The sequence below is a fragment of the Pan paniscus genome, chromosome 9, assembly GCF_029289425.2.
Source record: "Pan paniscus chromosome 9, NHGRI_mPanPan1-v2.0_pri, whole genome shotgun sequence".
Classification (NCBI taxonomy): Eukaryota; Metazoa; Chordata; class Mammalia; order Primates; family Hominidae; genus Pan; species Pan paniscus.
Genome location: NC_073258.2, coordinates 5,239,213 through 5,261,809, shown reverse-complemented (window position 1 = coordinate 5,261,809; position 22,597 = coordinate 5,239,213). Strand labels below are relative to the sequence as shown.

The 22,597-nt window shown below is 60.1% G+C and overlaps 1 protein-coding gene across 2 annotated transcripts in view; it reads right to left on the bottom strand.

Annotated features, from left to right (window-relative positions):
- Positions 1-1,591: 1,591 nt before the first annotated feature.
- KCNQ1 (potassium voltage-gated channel subfamily Q member 1) overlaps positions 1,592-22,597 on the bottom strand; it is a 404,800-nt gene continuing 383,794 nt past the window's right edge. For both annotated transcript variants that reach the window (XM_008969085.5, XM_034931950.3), the window contains one exon: positions 1,592-2,817. In XM_008969085.5, coding sequence (XP_008967333.1) covers positions 2,581-2,817 — 237 coding nt within the window. In that variant the 3' untranslated portion in view covers positions 1,592-2,580. The remainder of the gene's footprint in view (positions 2,818-22,597) is intronic.

Here is a 22,597-nt window from a genome sequence, read left to right as displayed (position 1 = left end):
CATCTGTTCCCTCAGTCCACGGGCACCGGCGGGCATTGAGCACTCGGCCGGCCAGGCCCAGCCTCCGCCATGGCTTTAATTAGCTAATTCCATAATTGGGCTTTATTTCAGGTAAATTGCATTTCACACCCGAGAGGGCTGCAATGGCCCGTCCAGGAGAGGAGTCCTCGGGCACTTTGTGCGCAGTCCATAATATGGACAACAAGGCGGGCTGGGTGCCGGGGCCGCGCCCGGCCCAGATGGGCGGCCCCACGGAGCTCCCTGTGGGCCAGGGTCCCGGGGTGGGCGGCCGGGGCTGGGGGGCCTGGGCGCTGTGGAGGGCCCTGCTTTCCGGCCGGCATCCCCGGGTTTCCACAAATATTTACCCAACAAGGAAACAACAGTTCCTGCCTTTCAGTAACTGCTGCTCCCGCTCCTCCCGGGGGGGTGCAGGCCAGGGAAGCCTGGGAAGCCCCGTGCTGCCCCTCCACCTCGTCCATCCCGGTCAGTGCTGGCCAGGCCAGATGCCAAGACCCATGGGTTGGGGGCACGGGCCCAGTGGGCTTGGCACCAGGTGGGACCCAGGGCCTTTCTCTCTAACAAGGGCTTCCACCCCTACTCCACACAGAAACCTGGGGCCCCTGTCCCTGCCACCTGCTGCTGGCCGCCTCCTGCCCCCAGTGGACTCAGGACAGCCCCATCCTTGATATCTCAGATGCCCCAAGCCCTCATATCCTGAGACTTCGGGATGGGCTCTGGAAAGAGGACAGAAGGCGGCTGCAGTCCTGAAGGACTGAGAAACGGTCCAGTAGCTGAGGTGCAGGCACAGCAGATGCACCTGCCCCGGTTGAGTGTGTCTGTGCCGAGAGTGAGGCACTCTTTCCACCTTAGGAGAGGCGGGCCTCACAGAAAGCTGCAGGAATAGGGTCAGGGCGAGCAGGGTGGTGGCCCCTCTGTCCCACTCAGAGAACTGGACAGGCTAAGGGAGCATCGTGTTACCAATGGGGAAATAGAGGCCCGGAGGAGGACAGGGGTGAGCATATGGGAGCCTCAGGGGCCCCAGGCCTTCCTTGCACCACACCCCCTCCAGGGTCTAGCCCTTGGCATCCTGGGGAATGGGCCTGGGTGGGGCCTGCTCCCAGAGTGGAGCATGTGGGTCCTTGATGAAGGGCCACCCTGGCCTGGGAGGGGCAGACAGAGAGGCCCAGACAGAGCCCATCTGCCCCAAGGGCATAGAGTCTGCTGGAAGACAGGCAGTGACCACACTGTGACTGCACTTCATGGCCAGGGCCAGCCCAGGGCCCAGAACAGGAGCGACATCGCTAAGCTAGAGCCTTTGATGGCATCTTGCAGCCCCTCTGAACCCTTTGAACCCTGACCTACTCCTCAGCACACGGACATAGCGTTCCTATTCCACAGCCACCTGGGCACTGCTTCCAGGGGAACTGCAGGGGTCCTGTCCGTGGGTGGGGGTCTCCTGGGGAGGAAGCAACCCAGAGGCCTGCAGGCATCGGTGGGAGCTGGCCAGGGATGTAGAGGCTGAGCCCCAGGTTGTCCCAGAGACCCCATGGATGCCCCAGGAACCAAGGTGAGAGCAGTGCCCAGCCCAGCCTGTGATTCTCCACGTTTATTAGGAAAAGCTTGCACAATTAATAATCAAAATCACACCGTGAAACTCATTAAAACACAGATCCAAATCACCACAAATTATTGATTTCTATGGGACGTAATGCCCAGAAGGAACCCCTGTCCTGTGTAGGAACCGTCACTTCTCTGCGGCTCAGCAGCTGGCAAGGGGAGGTGGCAGTCCCCTTCTGTGTGTTTGGCTGGCTGCTGGGACTGGGCGAGGGGTTGGAGGCGGGAGCCCCACGCACAGCGGGCTCAGGGGCGGAGAGGCGGGGCTCCTCTCCAGCTAGGAAGAGCTGGCAGTCTAACCCAGGGAAGTGGGTGTTCCCCCCCACTCAACCATGTGCCCTGGGGAAATGGTGAGACTGTCCCTCCTGCTGGAAGCTGGGGGCTCAGGAGCAGTCTCCACAGTCTCCTGCCCATGGGTCAGCATTTCCTGAGAGTGAGGGAGCCAGGCCCAGGCCCTCCAAATGGGCTCCTGGGCTTTTATTGCCGGCGGCCCTGTAGTCAGCATGGGCTGGTCCTGCCCTGCCTGTGCCTGGCAGGGTCCTGGATTTGAGGCTGGGGCCCAGGGGTTGCTCTGTCTCCCCTCAGGAATCCCCCTGGGCCAAGCAGGGTGGGCCTGCACTCAGCCTGTGCTACTTCCTGGCCATACATGGGCCAGGCCCGGTGCCCTGCCACTGGGTCCCAACCACCGTGCCAGTGATGTCAACATCACCATGTGGGGGCCAGGGCGCTTGGGGTAACAACTCAGACCTGAGACGGGGCCCCCACACCGGCCAGGAAGAGGTGGCCTTGCTGAGCCCCCAAGCGCAGGCTGTGCCAGACAGCATGGTCCATGGGGTATTGGGGCCTCTGAGAGTGGGGCTCTGCTCTCTGGGCCTTTTAGGAGGTGGCCTCCTTCAGAGAGGGCCAGGTGGGGCCACTCTTGGCCTCCCCTCTCACTCAGGCCCATCCCCCAGCCCCAACCCCTCCTCAGGACCCCTCATCGGGGCCCCTCCTGGGCACGGTCAGCTGCTCGTAGGTGGGCAGGGTGTTGCTGGGCAGGAAGAGCTCAGGGTCGACGGAGCCGCCACTGCCGCAGGGCTGGGTGATGTGGGCCCCGCCCTCTCTGGGGGGGCCGCCGCTGCCGGGGGTGCTGCCACCGTGCAAGGAGAGCAGCTGGTGAAGCATGTCGGTGATGAGTGCCAGCCTCTGGTCCAGCTGCGTCACCTGCGGGGACAAAGGCAGACGAGAGAGTCAGTGGTGGGAAGCACCCAGGTGTGCAGACAGCCTCAGGGCCCAGGTTTGGGGCTGGGGAAGGGAAGGTGCCAACCGTCTCTGCAAGTGCGTGCTGTATGCAGGCGGCATGCACGTGTGCACCCTATGTCTGCAAGGCCCTCGGTCGCGCCTGTGTGTGTGCAAGGAATGTGCACGTGTGCCCATTGGAGTCCATCCCGTGCGTGCTGGGAGTCCCTATATGTGTCCACAGGCATTCAGGCTCAGGGTCAGGAGCTCTCCTCTCCTCCTCCTCTGCTCCCCAGGCTGGCCGGCCTTCTGTGCCACATCCCCGCATGGCAGGGTCTGCACCAGGGACCCGGACCTGAAATATTTGGGTTTGCGGCAGCCTTTGGCTTCTTGAGGCCAGGCTTGGGGACATTTGGGTTAAGGGTCAAGGAAGGCTGGGGGCTATGTCTACTGTGTCTGGAGGAGAACTGGACAGAGGGCAGAGTTCAGCAAGGCTGGCTCATGGGCAGGGCCTGGGGTGGTTGAGGAGGCAGAGGGCTTGGGCTTTGCCTGGGTGTGCAGGGGATGCCCCTGCTGGGCCACTTCCAGGAGGGGCTTGCAGGGCACAGGGCTTGTGCCTCTGTGATGCTTTCTGCAAGGGGGTGGGGGTGGGGGTGGGTTTTTTGGTCATCCCCCAGGAACCATTATGCCATGTCTTTAACCTGGCGGGGACACCACTATTTTCCCAGACACCATCTGCACCCACATTCTGTGGTCAGAGCAGTGCCCTAGAGCGTGCCCTCTGGCTAGCCATGTGGCCTCCACCTTCTCAGGGGCTGGTTCTGCAGTGAGCTATGTGCCAGGGTGGCTGCCCTGCAAAGCTGGCAGGGAGGTCAAGGCAGGACAGAACCCGAAAGGCACCCAGCACAGAGAGTAGGTGCTCAGAGGCCTCGCAGTGCTGCGGAGGCAGCAGAGAAGCCCCAAATGAGTGGACAGCCAGGTGGTCTGAGAGCTCCTTGGAAGGACAGCACCGCTGGGGAATGAGGCTGGAGCCCGCCCCGGGTGGGAAGTGGCCATCCAGCCTTGATGGGGAGACTGGAAGGCCCTGGCCGGCAGGCCGGCACCCTCAGAGCAGGTGCTGGGTGGAGCAGGGCCAACCCCAGGGGCAGACTAGGGCAGGTGAGGGAGTCCAGGTTGGGGACCCCTCTCCCTAGGAGGTTGGACCTGGGGGCCCTAGCATGAGTGAGGGTTCGGGGAGGGCGCACAGCTCTGTTGGTGGCCACAGGAGACAGGGCTGGTCCTTCAGCCTGCGGTGTTCTTGCAGGAGAGCCCCTCAGCGTGCTCTGTGGAGAATGAAGTAGACCCTCCCCCACCGTGGGTACCTGGAGGCCTGGAAAGACCTAGAAGTGGCGGGGGAGGGGCAAACAGATCAGCACGCGATAAGGGCTGAACAGCAGAGCTGCTTCAGGGAAACGTATGGCTCCAGAGAGAGGCACGAAGATGACTCAGCCACAGCAACGTCAACCACTGGCCCTAAGCACAGGCAGCAGGCAGGAGCTGGCCCGGTCCACCTGGCCGTGCACTCCAGGGGTCTGCACCCTAGGCTGCGCCGGGCGGGCCTGGTCCCTCATGCGCCCGGGCCCACTGCTGATCCAGCTGGATAGGCTTGGGGTGAGGTGTGGGCCAGGGCTGGGTTCTGTGCGGGTGAGACCACCCCAGGGAAGATGCTGCTGGGTGACGTGGGCACAGGCCCCGGGATGGCCAGAGAGGGAGCAACCAGTTTGCTAGGGTCTGGGTGGACCCAGGGCCAGCTTCAAAGGCTGGGTGCTGTGGTCGTCACCCACAGCACCTACCACGGAGGCTGAGCAGGCTAAGGAAGAGGCGGCCAACAGGGTGCTGTGAGAGGCTGAGATGAGAGGGGGGCGCCTGCCTGAGTGGGGCCGAGCGTCTGTCTAGAGGGCTAGGTGGGCAGCCTCCACCTGGGAGGTGGGACTGTGCCCTGCCCAGAGCAGGAGCCCAGGGGACCCACTTCCAGCCCTGGGTGGTGGGGGCTGCAGTGTGGAGGCTCCCTGGCTCCCCTGTGGTTCTGCCTTGCAGGTATGGGGTGAGTCTGAGACCCAACTGTCCTGGGCACAAGGGCAGGTGTACGTCCGAGGTCTGACGGTCCAGGCCAGAGGGAGCCCCATGTTTTATTTTTCCCAGATAAACCTGATGTGAGGCCCAGACTATGGAGGAAAGGGGTGCAGGACTTCTGTGGTTTGGCAGGGGCCGGGGCCCAGGGCCATCCACCGGGGTCTCTCACACCCAAGGACCCGCCAGCACTTCAGTGCTCTGCAAAGCCACTTGGGGACGAGCCACAGAGGCCCACACTCCATCCCACAGATGCAGACACTGAGGCCCAGGAAAAGAGGGTCAGAGTCACTGGCTGAAAGTGCCATGTCTCCCATCCTGTCCCCACAGCTCCCACCCCAAGGCTCCATCTCGAGACCACGGAGCTGCCATATGGGGGGACGCAGTGTGTCAGGTAGGGAGCCGGCGAAAGCAGAGGGCAGGGTGGGGCGGGGCCTCTGGGAGGGGGACCGGCCTGAGGTCTCGTTCTTGTTCACCCACACCCTGACCCCCGTGGCTCCTGCTGCCGGCAGGACCAGCCCTCTCAGTCCCACGACCTGCTCATGCCTGGTAGGGGTCACGGGAGGTCGCTCAGCCTTCAGGGTGCACAAGAGGAAACTGAGGCCCAGAGACCTACGAGAGCATAGCAGATCAAAGGTGCAGCCAGCCTGGGTCTTTGAGGGCAAAGCCTGGGCTTGTGTCCTAGGGCTCACCTCAGCTCCCTGGGCCCTGCATACTGGTAGTGTGGAACGAGGTTTGCCCTGCGTGGCTTACTGTCACTAACTGTGCAGGCCCCAGCTTGGGTATCAATTGGTTTGGCATTAATTAAAGCACCAAATACATCACAGATGAACATTTGTGGTTTCATAAATTTTCACTTTATGGCACTCGAACATCTGTCCAAGTCCCACATGTGCTAATGGGTGTGGAGGCCTTCACAGGGGATTCTTGGGACAGAAAGAGACAGTGGGTGTCAGGGCCGCAGGCAGGCTGTGCAGGCTGAGGGTGTGGCTGGAGCCAGCGCTCAGTCCTGAGCCACTTTGGTGACAGCTCCTCCCGGTAGGGAGTCCCGGCACCGTGTAGAGAGGCACTCAGCCACCTTTGGGGTCGGGAGGCAGCCACAGGGCCGAGCTTGCCTCCGACTGACACTGAAGGGCTCCCTGAAGCTGCCTGGGCCAGCGTCAGCCCATGCCTGGCTCTGGCTGGTCCCAAGCTCACCTCAACTGCTGCCTGTGCCAACTGGGGCTTTGAGGGACTGGCTAGGGTCTCTGGCCCCAGAGACATGCTCTCATCATCCCAGCTGCTGGTGACAGAGGCCCCGGGGGTGGGCCAGGATGTGGGCTGGATGCCCGGGGCGGGTCCACAGTCTGATGCATCATGCTGCTGCCCCCCTTGTGGGAAGGGCCCAGGCCTGGGCTACAGGTGGCTCCTCGGCAGCCCCAGAGTCTTAGCTCTGACTCAAGCACTTGTCACAGCACGTGTCCCTGAAGAGTCCCACCCCACCACTCTGCGGGCAGGGCGCCTTCATCTCGCTGGCACGTTTGGTTTTTTTGGCGATGGAGGAGCCTGAGAAGCACCTCGCATGGCCGAGGCCAGACCCCACCCATGCGGAGGTGCATCCGGGCAGGTGCCATCGGGGAGCTGCCACCCTCGGGGAAGGCAGTGCATGCTCTAGGCACTGGGGCCGGTTCCCCAAGAACTGCTGGGACAGATCAATTTTGGGGATCTCAGCCTCCACCATTATTTGCAATTTGATAGTGATTAAAAGGCAAGGCAGACAAAAGCTGCTTTGTGCCCGGCCTGCACTCACCAAATTAATAACCATAAGAGACCTATGCAGCCCTCGGAAGAGAAAAAAGCAATTAGAATAACAGCTAGTTAGAGAGCCCCGGGCGGCCGGCGATCAAACCCAAGGCAACGGGGATTCCTGTTTGATGTGGTTATGAATTTGTTTTCAAAAGAAAATCTTGAAAAAGAGTCTTTCAAGGGAAATTTTTGCAGAACCTGCCCGGCCTTGATCCCCGCCTAGGACCGCCAAAGGCCCTGGCCTCGTGGATGGCAGACTGGCCAGGGACAGGCGGGAGAGGCCGGGCACACCCGCTGCTCCCAGGGTGGGGGTCCTGTTCTCTGCCTGGGCTGCAGTTCCCCAGGAGGCAGAAAACTCACTGCTCCTTCTAGCATCCTTGTCGGGCAGTGTCTAAAGACCAGGCAGGGCCTCCCCAGGGCCCTCTGTAGGGTCGCAGGGCAAAGGTCACCTTGGCCTTCCTCCTGTCTGTCCTGAGGAACCAGCAGTTACTAAGCCACTCTCAGGGCGGTACCTAGAATGTTTCATACCAGGCTCTGAGCAATCGGATGTCAGACCCGGCTCCTGTGTGGAGCTGGGCACAAGTGGCAATAGGTCACAGCACGTGGTAAGGTCGCGGTTCATGGCAGGGCATGGAGCGATTGTGTTTGACTTTGCTTTAGTGCTTCAGTTCTTGGACAAAAGTCGACCGTGTTTCTCGCTGCTGAGGTTTTACCGCCAGGCCCTGGGGCAGCTGCCCTGCTGGAGCTTGCTGTGCTGTGGCCAGTGGGAGATGGCCTCAGAACCCCCCACACTGCTGCAGGGCCTTGGGCACAAAGCACCTCCTCACGGGAGCGTGCAGGCAGGCGTGTGTGTGCCGCAGCGGGTCTGGGGTCAGATCCTGCCTCTGCCGCTTCCTGGCCGGGTGACCTTGGGCAAGTCACTTTGCTTCTCTGAACCTCAGTTTCCCTGCCTATAAAACAGGGCAGCTGTAGCACCTTCCCCAGGAGGATGCTGAGGGGATCAAGTGGACTGAGGCATGAAGACACCAGGGACAGAGCATGGTGCTCAGTGCACTGCGAGCCACCCGATGGCCATGATCATTAGGGATTCCTAGAGTGCACGTACAGTTGCACATGTATGCCTGTGGCCTGAGGCCAAAGGAGCACTGCTGTGTACACGGGAGGCATGATAGGTGAGCCCACATATGTGTACCTTGTACGAACCTGTGGCTGTATGAGTGTGGGAGACTGTGCGTGCAAGAAGGCAGGAACCACCCTGCACACGATCTTGTACAATTCCCTTCACTTTCCATTAGGTTGTTCTCTGGGCTGCCCAAGGGTTGGAGTGCACCTGCCTGCACCCCCAGGCCCCTGGGCCTTTGTGTGTGCCACAGAGGTGAGCACCCCCTGCAACCCATCACAGGAGTTGGGGGTGCTGCTGGGACAAAGCTGCGTGGAGAGCAAGCAGCAACTCCCATGGCTTGGGTGCTTGGGCAGGTACCAGGCGTCCTCTCCTAATGGGGAGACAGATGGCACTGAGTCTGGGACCCATGGTCACACACATACCAGCTGCTCCCCCTGTCCCCCAGAGCCCTTCACCCGGGCAGTGTCCAGGCTGTGTGTGTGTCTTGGCCCAGAGAGTCGAGCGTCGTGGCAGCCCCTGTGCTCAGGCTCGGGACTGGCGCCTGTGGTGGGGCTGAATTGGCAGGCACTGAGGGTGAGTGTGTCCGCTCAGAGGCTGCAGACCAAATCCTCAACCTTGTCTCTGTCCCTGGTGTCTGTTGTCTGCCGAGCAGCCAGAGGAAGCTCTGCTGCGGCTGGGGACCCCCACCGCTTATGGTCGGTTATGTCCTCAGCGGGTCCTCGGCACAGCACAGCCATGCGGCAGAGGCCTGGTCAGCACCACCCCAACACCCTTCCTGGGGCTGCCGCTGCCTGGCTGGCCCTCACTGACCACCCCCCAGGAGCGGGGTTGCCTCCCTCCGAGAGAGGGCCAAGATGCTGAAAGACCCTTCCCCCTGCTGCTGACATCCACTTTTGCCAGCCTCTGCCCACTGATGGATGCTTGGCCCCCCAAGGGCCTCAGGGGCGCCATGTCCCTGGCTGACCACTGTGGGGGAATATCTCAAGATCATCACCACACGACCCTCGTTCCCTTCCTGGGACCTCGGCTAGGATGTCCCCGTCAGCTATTTGCTCTCTCCAGGGGCTCCAAGGCCTGCAGGCCAACAGCCCCACAGCTCAGCGTGTCCCAGCGGGAGCTCAGATTCCTCCCAAGCCGGCCCGAATCCTGTATCCACAGGGCACGACCAACTACCCAGGGTCCCTGGTGTGCACCTGGTGTCTGTGGCTCTCTGGTCTGGAGCATGTGCTCTGAGCCTGCCCCCCATGCCCCTTGCCCAGGCTGGCAGCATCTTCTGCCTGGACTGTCACAACCACCTCACTGCCTGGCTATGCCCCCAACCCGTTCCCCGCTCGTTCCAGGCAACAGCCAGGCTGAGCCTTCCCTCCCAGCCTGGGCCAAATCCTTCTGCAGAATTCCCACTGGACTGGGAGTAAAATCCAGTCTCCTTTTGCAGTGCCCCCAGAGGTGTCTCCTCCGCTGGCCCCTCTCCGGCACTGAGCATGCCCATGTTGATCTGAGCGCCCATCTCAGTTGGGCCCTGGGGCCTTTGCACCCGCTGTTCCCTCTGCTTGGAACGCTGTCCTCTGCTGCTTTGTAGCCTTAGCTCAAAATCCTGGGCGGCCTCCTCGTCTCATCTCTCCCCACGTTCCTGTAAGCCTTCACCACTCCCTGAAATGTCCTGGTTTATTGATCTCCTTGCTTGGTGTTTTGCCACCAGCTGGAGGCCCAGCTCTAGGCCAGGCAGTCACCATCTTAACCCCAGACAGTCTCCCAGAGCCTGGAGCCTAGAAGGTGCCCAGTAAATACATGGAGGGTAGAGTTGGTGCTGCACAAATGTTTGTTGAATTAGTAAGTGAGGCCCCGGCCAATTTCCTGGGGCCCCAAGGCTGGAGTGAGGGGGTAGAAGCCCCCCAAGCCCACTCCCTCCCAGGGTGGGTGCTGAGCAGAGAAGCTGAGGCTGGGACTGGGCCTTTTCACGTTCATTGATTTGTAAGGACTCTATGTTAAGAAAGATGCCAAGTACACATCACACGTTTTTCCCTAGTGTGCTATTTGTCTCGTGTATGGGTATATGGCATTTATTATTTTTTTGTTTTGCCACACAGAGGTCTTACTTATGTTTTCACTTTTTCACGTGGTTCACGTGGTCAGAGCCATCCATCTTTTCCTTTATGCCTTCTCATCCTGTGCGTGCTTGGAAGGGCCTCCTCCAACGCCAAAATCTTTTTTCCTAATACTTTTTTGATTTGTGTTTTACCCCTAAATCTTTGAATCGCCTGGGATTGATTTCTGACCCACAGACTGACTTTTGCAGGTTATCCTGTTGATACCCCACCACTTATGGAATGATGGACCTTTTCCCCACTGGATTAGAAGGTCCTTTTTGTGTATCATCGACCCTGAACAACACAAGTTTGAGCCGTGTGGGTGCACTTCTACGCGGATTTTCTTCCTCCTCTGTCACCCGAGACAGTAAGAGCCACCCCTCCTCCTCCCCAGCTGACTCAACGTGAAGGTGACGAGGATGAAGACCTTTACAATGATCTGCTTATGCTGAATGAATATCTTTTCTCTTCCTCATGGTTGTCTTAATGACATTTTTCTCTAGCTTACTTTACTTCATTGTAATACATGAAGCATACAAAATGTTATTGGTAGGGCCTCCAGTCAACAGGAGGCTATTAGTGAAGTTTCTGGGGAGTCAAAAGTTATACATGGGTTTTTGACTGGGCAGTTCGGGGGTCGGTGCCCCAACCCTGCATTGTTTAAGGGTCGACGGCACAAAGTTCCTGCACGTCTTCCTGTACTTCGGCGTCTACGCAGAACTGCCCTAGAGACCGCTCTTGTACATGCTTTGATACTGGGAGCCAGGGCCCTGCTGTCTGGAGGTGAAAGACGACAGGCTCGTTCTGGCATCCAGTCGGGGAGTGGCGAGGGGAGCTGGAACCCACCCTCTCCCAGGTGACCTCATAACCTCCCCTCTTGTCTCCCTGGTCGGAGAGGTCTCGCTCGTCTGCTAAGAACCCGGAGAAGGCCTCTTCTTTGTACTCTGAGCAAACGACAAAGTCCGCACCACGGCTGTGGGGGCTGAGGGATCCCAGCCCCTGCTGCCTTCCCTCCCCCAGCTGGCTCCAGCCACCAGAGCCTCCCTTCTCTTCCTCTCGGCCCGCATGCCTTCCTGGATTCTCCCTCGGCTCAGCCCTCACCTCGTCATAGCCCCCAGGGGTCTATGTATGCCGTGTCTGCTGACATGAGCTGGTGCCACATGGCCCCATGCTCCTGGACACGCAGCCACCTCCCTCCCTGCATCTGGGTTGGGGCTGACGTTTGTGCCAGAGCCAGAGCTGTCACATCCACAGCCTCACAGACCTGCAGAGGCTGCTCCGTGCGGACATTCATGTCAACTTCAGGGTGGGGACAGAGGTCATGGAGTCAGTGGCAGAGCCAGGGGGGCCCACGTGGCACAACACTCCCTGGGTGGCACTGGAGCCCCTTTGCCCTCTTCCCTTGGAAGGGGCCTGGGCAGGAGGCCCAGGTGCACCTAGAGGCCAGGGAGCTGCCTCACTGCCAGGCAAGGTGGGAGGGGGTGGGGAAGCCCCAGGCTGGGATGGGGTCTCGAGCCTCCCCAAGGGCTGGCCTATCCCTAGCCTGGCCTCAGGAGCGTCCTGCCGGCAGACGCCAGGCAGGGGCGGCTCTGTCCAAGAGCCCGAGGCAGCTGCCCACCTGCCCACCTAGTGCAACCCCGGGCAGGGCTCGTCCCATCGGCCTCTGTTTGGGGGCCAGGCGGGCAGGAACGTCGGGCAGGCTGGGGGCCCAGGAGCCGTGTTTGTGCTGGCGGTGGGCACAGGCCCCACCTGCATTTGATTCTCTGCCACTGCCTCCTGAGCTGCCCCCTCTGGCGAGCCTGCAGAGGCCCGGAGGCCAGAGGACACCAGGCAGAACACTTCGTTCGGGCAGCCAGCGAGCGCTCTGCTGCCTCAGCCAAACCCCAGCCCGGCCACGGGGGCAGGTGGGCAGGGGAAGCCAGGGCTGCCTGGCCGTTCTCGTGTCATTGCTCCAGGTCTGCCCACATCGGCCCTGCTGCCCCCACAGCCTCCCCTACCCTGGGCCCTCAGCCACTTGCTGGGCCATCTGGAACCTCTGAGTGCACCAGCCCCTAGGACCCCAGCAATACCCCTCGCTGGCCCCAGAAATCCACAAGCAGACCTTAGATACTTCATCTCGCCTCCCTTCCCCAGCCCAGCAGGCTGGCCCCATACCACTGGAAGTCAGACCCCTGTCATAGGCTCTAACCCTCAGTGGCTCTGGATAAATGACAGAGTCCGCTCACAACCCTGTGGTCTGGCCCAGCCCCCATCCCTGGCCTCACTCTGCAGCCTGCTTCCCAGCGCGCCAGTCCCTGGCCCCCAGCCCCAAGCCTGCTTCCTTCTTTCTGCATGCCGTTTCACACTCCTCCAGGTGCCTGACGGGCATGTGGATAGTTTGGCACCTGTCCCCCGACCCTGCCAGTGGATGTGAGCCACGTGAGGTCAGTCTGGCTTCCTTCCATCCCCACCTCTGTCTGCCTGGTCCCTACTGGTGGTGTTTGCTTCTCAGAAGTAGGTCCCCTTCCTGAAACTGCCCTTGGCATGCAGCAGGTATACCCTAAATATTCCTGAATTTGGGACGGAACATTTCTGGGCTGGCTTCCTCAGTCTGTCCCAAGTTGCCACCATTTTTCTCTAAGACAGAGGCCTCTGGGGCCCATGACCCCCTCTCCTTCCTGCAGACAGAGAAAGCACTGGCACCTGCTGATCTCCCACACCACAATGTCCATTTGCTGGGTGAGAACCCTTGAGGCATCCCCGCTGTTCTCGAGATACCAGCCTCGGCTGAGGGTCCCTCGCCTCGGGCCCCTGCGGCCCCCTGGGCACTGCCCTTGTCGCCCCAGAGCCGGTTTCCTCTGGTTCCTACCTCAGGACCCTCACATGGGCTGGCCCTGCCTCCTGGAGCACCCACCCCTCTCCTTAGCCTCCAGACCCTTCTCATTCTCCAGGCCCCAGGTGAGGGTCTCCTTGGTGAGGCCCCCTCCCTTCCCCCTCCTGGTTTGGCTGTGGCCACTTCCCCTGCTTTCCATCCCCCACCTCTGTCTGCCCGGTTCCTGCTGGTGGTGTGTGCTTCTTAGAGGCCGCCTCTCCGAGGGCAGGGCACTGCACAGCCAACAACAGTTCAATGGCCTCTTGCTCGCTGGGAGACCCTGGGCCTTGGTCACCTCTCGAGCAGGGAGGGGCCGGGGAGTCTGTTCTGTGGCACAGTGCGGCCTGGGGGCTCAGGCCCGGGCGTGTCTGGGAACGGAGGCTGTGAGCGCGGGGCAGGCTCTCCTGGGCCCCAGGCCACTCCCTGGGCCTGAAGGGAGGGGCTCAGGGGAAGGATGAGGCCCCTCGTCCCCAGCTCCCTGGGCACCACTGAGAGGCCTCTGGCCACCTCCGTCCCTCAACATTGGCCACGCCCACAGCCTGCTGTGTTCTGTCTCCACCCAGGCCTCTCCCCGGGCGCTCTTGGCTGTCCCTGCTGGCTCAAGACGGTGTCCTCTCTCTGGACACTCGAGAGGCTGCCCAGGGTGCTCTCAAACACGCGCACCACGTGAGCCTCTTCCTCAGCCCTACCTGCCCCATCCTGCCCATCCCCAGGAGAGGGCTGCCATGCCCCGTGCCCCCAGCCCACGGGCTCTCTGCGGCTGGGGTGCTTGTCTTCCTGAACCCTTTCTGTGAACGCCTCACATGTTTGCTTCAAACTTCGTCTGCGCACAGGGTTTTTCATGGTATAAGTACCCTATGAAGACGATCTCCCGCCAAATACAGACATTTCAAAGACACGTCTCCATGTCACCTGCCCCATTTCCCTCCAGGGCCCCTGCCTGCCAGGTAACCAGCTTAGGGATCTGATATTTCTCCTTCCAGCAACTTTGATACGCAGCTCGTGCCTGGTTCTGCCTGGTCAGCGAGGTTTAGCACGAGTGAGGTGACGCGTGACGTGACACACGTGTGGCTCTCCACTGCTTGTTTCCATGCGACACACTTGTGGAGGCTGCACGTAGAATCACGGGGACAGTGCTGGCTCCTGGGACGGCTGTGCAGCCCTCCTTTCTGTGGGGATTGCTGACATCACCACCCAGTCCCTGCTGCTGGGCGTGGAGGCTGAGGGCTCCACAGGCCAAGTCTTTCTGCCTACATGTGCTGGCGTTCGGGGGGAGGGGTCCCCTCTTCTGGGGAGCTTGGTGGCAGCAGCCAGGCTGTGCTCTCCCACCTCCTCCCCTTGGAGTGCAGTCTGGCCTCACCCTCTACCTCCTGGGTGAAAACTTCTACCTCCGGGCTGAAACGTCACCATGCCTCCCCACAGACAGACGGATGGACAGATGGGCCTCCCTGCACCTGCTCTGTGGGTGTGGGCGCTCCTGCTCAGCAGCAGTTTCCAGACCCTTCTCCCTGCTTTCCCCAAGCCACCTGCCTTGAATCTGGGGTGCTCTACCAGACCCATCCCCTCATTTCTAAAGATTTGAGCCACTAGTCCTGTCCCTCTCCCTCAGAAATGCCTTTGTGACACTTGGCTGCTTTCAACTCTTCCACCCATCTGCCTCTTGGTCTCGTCTTTACCTTCTGCTAAAGGTCCTGACCCCCACCCCCGCCACGCCATGGGGCACCCCATGGTGGTGCGTCCTTGGGAGCAGCTCTGTCCCTTTCCCCGTGGCCTTTGCCCCGCCTCCTACGACTTCGATTCCCACCTGTCCCCGACCCCTGGGACCACTGACCGGGCCCGATCACCCTGTCACTGCCCTGTCATCTGCTTACCCCACACAGTGCTCTGCTGACCCAGGTCTTGCTGTCTCCCAACAGCCCCACGAGGCTTTCCGTCGCTCCTGGACACTGCAGGCTGAGCCCGCTGCCCCGCCGCCTCCATGAGGAAGGCTTTTCCTCTGTGAGCCCCAGGCCACCCTTTCCCTCCTTTAAGTAATTATTTAAGTCCCTTGCCAGGGCCCTCCCAGTACCCTTTCTAAAGACACCCCTGCCCCAGCATGCTGCAGGCTCCTGCTCCACTTTCCTCTCAGGCCCTCGTTGCTGTGGTGCTGCCTTTGTTTTCTGTCTCTGCCATGGCAGGGGGTCAGCTCCTTGGAGGTGGGGCTTCTGCCCTTGCTGTACCACTGCCTGGCACACAGTAGGTGCTCAATAAAGACTTGCAGGATGAGCTGCCTGAAGAATAGTCACCAGAGGCCAGAAATGTCTAGAGCTCTGCTGGTAGGGTGACTGGCCGAGGAGCCTGGCCTGCATGTATGCATGTGTGTGTGTGAGTCAGGGTTTATATGCAGGTGTCTACAGGAGACGTGCTGGGTTCTGTGCTGGGTGTGAGGAATATGGGAGCAGAACCCCAGGGAGGTGGCAGAGACTTGGGGACCAAAGGGCTGGGGTGCAGGGGGGCAACAGCCAGGTGCCACTGGCCACCCCAGCCGCAGGGAGCCCTGCCCACCCTCCAGGTGCCTGGATGTCCATCCTCACTGCTATTCCCACCTCAAGCCAGGCCTGGAGATGGAGGCCCCATGACTCAGCCAGGGCCGGTTTGCAGCTGCGGCTGACCCAGACGGGCGGGCAGCCCCCAGCCCCCGGGCCTGCACCCAGGACAGGGCCTCCCTCCCTCCCTCCCCCGCTTCTGGCTCCTAGGACAGGATTCTCTGAATTCAGCTCCCCTGAGGCTGGGGCCAGGTTGGAGGCCAGGCCTGGGGGCTCTGGGCTGGGGTCCCAGATAGGGGCTGGGCGGCCAGGCTTGGAATCTGGAATCCAGGCCCATTCCTGGCATCTGCAGGAGCCTCGTGGGGAGGGAGACTTGGGATGGACTTCAACCAGCCAGGGCTGGATTCTTGCCCCGGAACCTGCATTCCTGGGGCAGCCAAGGGATCCTTCCCACTTCTGGGCCCAGCTTGGCCCTGCCTGGCATTCGAGGCCCATCTGGGGCTTGGGGGTGTCTCCCCAACTCACAGACATAAGGACACCCTTCCAAGCTTGTTCCTTCACCTGGCAGGGCCCTGACCCCCACACCCCTCCCCTGTCCTTTCTCCATCCGACATCAAGCGCCTCCCTGCCTCTGCTCGCACAGTCTCTGAGATGGGGAACTCAGCACCTCACAGGTGGGCCCAGCTCTGGTGCTGTCTGTGTTGGGGGAGCTGGGGCAGCCCCCAAAAGACCTTGGAGACAGACCCTCAGAGGTAGGAGCAGAGGCTGGCAGTGGATGCTGTGCCTGGAGGCCTTGAGGGCGAGGTGTGATGATGAGGCCCAGGCTGCAGGGCTCTTTCTGGCTCTCCAGCTCCAGAGAACAAGGGATTTCCTCCTGCTCTGCCCACCCTCCCCAGCCAGTGCATGCTCAGCCTCAGCACCGCACCTGGGCGCTCTCCATGATCTGCCCCACCTGGACACATGGCTCGAGGGGCACACTACCATGCCATACACCATGTCATGCACCTTGCCACTCCACATGCTACACAACCCAGCCCCAGCCCCAGCCATGCCATGTGCCACACCATGTGCCACACCACTCCCACCATGCCACCACCATGCCATGCACACAGCCACGCCAGGCACAGCAGGCGCTAAGCCCTTCCTGCACGAAGGCAGCAGTGTGTGTGTGTAAGGGGACCCAAGCCTCTGCCCATGTCCTCCCGGGAGCCAGCCCCTGGCTGCACTCCTTGTGGCTAAGTGGGGTTCTGCTGCCCCCCAGCCCCTGCTGACAGTCTGGGAAGGGGGTGAGGAGGTGGGGGAGCAGGGTGGGAGGGCAGGAAGTTGCTGGGGCTCCTGGCCAGGCCCTGAGCACTCCAGCCCCATCTGGACATATTTGGCAAGCCCCGCTCCCCTCTGCTCCTCAGCCTGTCGGAACGGCCCCTGGCGCTGGTGCTGGACACTCTGGCCTTCCCCCAGCTGCCTGTCCCACCTTCCCCACTGTTGTCTCAGTCCCGTCTCGGGGCACTTGCCCCAGTTCCTGCTGCTGGGCCCAGTGGACTGCACGGTCACAGCCAGGTGCAAACATGGGACCTGGTGTTTGCTCACCTCTCTGAACCTCCATTTTGCCTCTGCAAGACAGGGACTGCAAATGGAGTGAAGCGGGGAAGCCTGCCCACCCCAGGAACCCAGCCTCTTGCCTCCCAGTGACACGGTTGCTGGCGGGGCAGCAGTGGGGATGCTCGGGGACCCCTGCCCTTGAGGCTGGCTCCCAGGTCCACGTGCCTGGGGCTGACTTGGGGCCTGAAAGCTGCGCCCAGGTGCCCACCCTAAGGCTGAGACTCCCTCACATCTATGCAGTCTTCACAGAGGTCCCAAGGGGCTCTGGGATCCTATGAGGGGAGAAGCTTGGAGAGGGGTGGGGCATGTGGGCAGGTGGGGGGAGGACTCGGCTCCAGGGCACTGGCCCGGCTTGGCTGCCCTGACTCTGCCATTGTCTCCAGAAGTCCACAGGCCTCCCGTCCCTCAGGGAAGCAAGAAGGGGCTATGTCCTCTGCCCTGGCGCGTGGGCCCCTTGCGTGCAGGGGCTTCCACAGGGCTTCTAATTGCCTAGACTCCAGAGGCACACAGGCACCCCTACCCAGCATGTTCTCCCACACCCACAGCCTCCTAGCTGTGGGATAACCATGGACGATGCTGCCAACCTCTTATCCCCTGGTCTGGTGGGCAGTCCTTGGGCACCAGCCTGCCCTGAGCAGGGAACAGCAGCTGCATTGCCCACATCTGTCTCCCACTGGGAGGAGGCTAGTGTCCAGGTCACTCTGGGGGAGAGGGGAGGGACCAGGTCAAAGTGGGAGAGTGGAGTGAAGCCCCCTGAGCTGGGCATGGCTTCTGCCCCATGGAGCCCTGGCCAGGCCCTGTGGACCACAGCGGTGGCAGCCACCTTCCCCACACCCTACAGCTGTCACCTGGGGCAGCCCCAGCCAGACCATGGTCTCCTCCTGCCTTGGGGAGCATCAGCCCCAGCCTTGCCTTTCACCCCACAGCTGGGCCGCTCAGTGATGCCATCAGCAACCTTCTCCACACAGGCCCTACCGGGAGCTACAGAGGGAACATGCTCCGGGGAGGCGGGCAGACCTGAGGAGGGCTTCCTGCTGCAACTGTGGTCTCCCAGGCAGCAGGGTGCTTGGTGCTTTGCCTGCACTGGCTCTCCTGACCCTGCCAAGGCCCTGGGCATGGGCGGGGACTGCGTCCCATCTCCCTGATCTTGCAGTAGGGGAAGGTGAGTTGTGGAGTCACAGAGCCCGTCTGAGCGAGCAGCTTGTGGGTATCCTGGTTCCTCTTGCTCCCCATGACCCTGTGCGGTCGGAGCTCTGACGGCCCCACTCCCAGGAGGGGACACAGGCACCCTGTCCTAGTCTCCCAGCCCGGAAGCCCCCACCCTGCCAGGTCCCGCACAGGCATCTGAGCCTTCAAGTCCCTCATCTAGTTCAGCCCTCTGGTACCTCCATTTGCAGGGCCAGGTCCAAGGCTTCTCTAACGCTGCCCATCTGCCAAGATGCCGGGCAACCCCCACTGTGCCTGCGGGGCCAGGCCTTCCCTCAGGGGTGCTGGGAAAGGGTAGGGTGGGGACCGGGCTGGTGTGTGTCCTGGGGACAATGAAGCTATCACCTGTCAGGAAGGCTGGGGGTAGTCTAGGCAGTTGTCCCAGGTCCTAAGCCTGAGGCCCAGCTGTCCACCTGCAGGGCTGCCTGGAGGTGGAGGTCTGCCTGGGCCTCAGGCCACCCCCCTGGAGCAGAGGCTCCTGGTACACGGGCAGGGCCTTCTTTCCAGCTTCCTACCAGGGGCATGTCCAGCTCAGGCCACTGCAAGACCATGTGCCAGGGGCTGAGTCAGGCATATCCCATGGACCCTGGACAGGTGAGACTCTTGAGGCTCAGAGAAGTGATATCACTGGGGGTCATGGAGTGGCCACTTCCTCGCTGTACCTAGCCTTCCAGGGCTCTGGTGGGGGAGGGAGGAGGGGGCAACGGAGAGAGGCAGAGGAGGGCAGCGGGGAGGGGAGGGGAGGGCAGCGGGGAGAAGGGTGCTGGAGGAAGGAGGGGAGCAGTGGTGGAGAAGGGAAAAGGGAAGGAGGGGCAATGTGGAAGGAAGGAGGGGAGAGAGGAGTGGAGGGGACACTATGGTTGTGGCCATCCAGGACATCAAGAGGAAACTGACTGAAGTCTAGAGAAGGATCAGGAATAGATCTGGGCCTAAGGGTGGTGGTTCAGGGCACAGAGTACCAGAGGGAACCAGAGAGCTTCTTGTGTCTCCACAGTCAGGGAGGGCTTCCTGGAGGCAGAAGCATCTTGGACAGCCCCACAGTGTTCCAGGCCTACAAGGCATTCACCCCTTCTCTCCCCTGTTCATGGGTTATTTCCAGCCGCCACTGGTCCAAGCACCCCCTGACGGTGTAGGGCAGGCCGGGCCACATACTTCTTCTCATGGCCCAACTGTGGGCACAGGCACCCATCACGTCTGCTGAGGTGCCTCCTCAGGGACATCCTGCCCTGCACCCGATGGCCATCCCTGTAGCAGCTGCTGCTGATCACAGAGCACCTGTCATTCTGAGAACATCCCATTGATCGCCGCCTTTGGCTTCACAGCCATACTGGGAAGCAGGCAGGGCTGCCCTCTGCATGCCAGAGGCCAGAAAATGGGGCGCAGAGAGCATGGGCAGCTTCCCTCAGGGGGCCCATTGGGCGGGTGCTGGGGTGGGGCCGAGCACCCAGACCAGCTGCCTCTCATCATCACCACTTCCCTGTCCTGCCTTGACAAGACCTGCACGGGGTCTCCCAAGGGTACCCTTGCGGTTTCAAAGACTCCCTGGTCAGCTCCTAACCCTGCATTTTCCTGACAGGAAAGCTGAGGCCTAGAGAGGGGTTGGGCCAGCCTGTGCTGGGTTACCTGATGATGGGGAGAGGGGAAGGCCCAGGTGTGTGGCTCTGTGGCCAGGGTGCTGGAGGGCACACACGTGGGGTGCCCTTGGGAGGTCTGAGGGCCACGGAGATGTGGGGGTTCCTGGGAAGGCCCACAATGCTCGGAAGGTGAGTGGAAGGGTGGGAAGGTCTCCACCCAGGAAGGAGGTCCTGGGCTGGCCCCCAGCCTGCCTGGCCCAGGCTGACCCTGTGAGTTGATGAGAGATTCAGGCCCCATCCTGCAGCTCCCAGCCCGCCCTTCCTGCTCCCGGGGCTGGAGGAAGAGGTTCTTGGGACACTGGGACTGGGGTGTGGGGACACATGCTGACTAGACTGGGTGTGGTTTGCAGGCCATTGGGAGGACCTAGGTCCTTTAACAGGGGACTTAACAGGGACTTAGATCCCGGGGCCTTGGAGACCATCTAAGATATCATTCAGGTCATAGCTCTGGGACGCCTGCCCAGGGAAGAGCCCAGATCCCTCTGTCAACCCTTGCTAAAGGTGGGGAGGAGGCACCCACCAGTGAGTCCTCTTCTCTCACTGGCCTTATCCTGCACAGCCCCAGCCCCAGCTAGTCAGAGGGCTCCTGCGTAGCACCCAGCCAGTCCTGAGCCTGTGCCCACGGTGTAAAGGGCCTGCTGGTCTTTCCCCTTCACCACACACCTGCTGTTCCCAGCCAGGGTGGCATGCACCCACTTTCCCCTCTCAGAGCTCCTTGGCCAATCTCTTCCTTCTCTCTCTTCCTTCCTCCTCCTTCCTCCTCCCTCCTCCTTCCTCCTCCCTCTTCCTTCCTCCTCCCTCCTACTTCCTCCTGCTTCCTCCTCCCTCCTGCTTCCTCCTCCCTCCTGCTTCCTCCTCCCTCCTCCTCCCTTCTCATCCTCCTCCCCCTCCCCCTCCCCCTCCCCACCAGGGTATTGGCAGAATTCCCTATTCTCTGGCACCATCACTTCCTTCTTAAATTTTCTTACCCTTAGTGAGAAAACCCGTGAAGCTCTCCCATCTTTAAACAGCCTTCCCTGGGCGCTAGATCTTCTATCTCTAATTTCTGTTCCCAGAGGCAGCCCTTCAACCCTATCGACTATCTCTTGGCTTTACTTTGGCATTTCCAAACTACACATTTGCATTGCTGTTCCTTGAAATTTTGTCACTTTAGACATTATCTAGTGACTGCCTAACATGGAAGAGAAGTGATCAAGATTTTGTTCTCATGCCCCTGCCCTCCCCACTCCCTTATCTTTCCAATACAGTTAAATTAGAATTCTAGGCTAAATAAGTACTTACTGTTTGTGTTTTACACAAACAGTATATAACTCTTTATGTCACTATGTAATCACTGTTTTTAGCTGTGTCCTGTGGTCTGTTATGATTACATCTTCTTGTTTTCCCTTGGGTTACAAATGGCCTTAGGTTTTGCTTGTTTTTTACTGCATCTGTCACTAATTCATTCTTGAACTTTCTGTAAGAATTGTAAAACTTCTTTCATCCTATTGAGAATACTGGCAGTCTATTACCTTCATTTTTTTTTTCTTCTGGGATTTCTTCCTGGAGTCTTAGCAGGACTGTTTGCACTGTAGGCATGCTGAGCAGCTGTAATGCTAGAACTTCTTTCACTCATGTTGAAAATTCTCTTGGCCTTTTGTTTTTGGTTTTGGAGTCTCCCTGGTTCTTGAATTGTGTTTCTCTTTGTTTTTTCCTCTCATTTTGCTAGAGCACGTCCTCAAGTAACTTTCTGAGAAAAGGCATGTGGTAGATACAATTTTTGACTGTGCATGTTTGGAAATGTCTTTATTCTATTCTCATACCTGAGAGTTTGACTAGGTATAGAATTCTGGATGGGAAATCATTTTTTCCCTCAGATGTTTGAAGGCATTTCTCTACTATGTGCTAGCTTTCTGAATTGCTGTTAAGAAATTGGATACCGTTTTGATTTTCTATTCTCTTGTGTGTGACTTACTTTTTCTCTCTGGAAATGTGGAGTGTCTGCTTTATTGCTGGTGTTCTGAAAACAATGGTGTGCCCCACCGGGCATTCTGGGAGTTGATGAGGGAAGTGGGGGAGGAGGTCTTCCTTTTTAGCTTGAATGCATTTACTGAATCCCTGTTGTTTTCATCACGAGAGCTCCTGCCCCACCCACAGCTGCTCCTGGTGGCTCCAAGTTCAGAACCTCTCAGGCTCAGCTTTTCTGGAGACTCAACCTGTCTCTAGCTGAGCTTGAGAATCAGTAGCATCTGGCTTCATGGGCTGGGGTGAGACCTGCCTGTCAGGGTCCTGGGTTGGGAACTGCCTCATTCTTGGTGGCTCTTCTTCCTGCATGGCTTGGTGTCTACCCTCTCCAGTCTCCTAGGCCGGTCTCCATCTGTCCTCCTGCTTCCCAGCTTCCAAACCTTTGTCAACATATTTCTGGTCTCCTCTTTTCTCCTGACCACTTTACCCTAGTTGATTTACATGTTTCCATGTTTTTCATGCCTTTACTGTCACCTTAGTGGGATTCAAAGAAGCTGAAATAGACATGTGTTTACCCATCACGTTTAACCAGTGCTTTCAGCTCTGGCACCTGCTGCTCCGGTCACCAAACCTTCCAGCAGCCCCCTGATGACACCATCTCCTGTCCTGACTTCTCAGAGTTTTCTTCTTGGGTGCTAGTCCCTGCCTGCTGAGGTCCTCCAGCTCCCAGGAGCCATGTTCCCATGGGTGCCTTTCTGCACGTGGCTGCCTCCTCTGAGTCCTGGCTGTGGCCCCTTCCCTGCTGGCTCCTGTGTGGTGCTGCCAGCCTTTGTCCTGCCCTCGCCCCTTTGCAGGTAGTGTCCCCTCTGTTGCTGGCCTCCCCACATTCGAGCTTTCAAGAC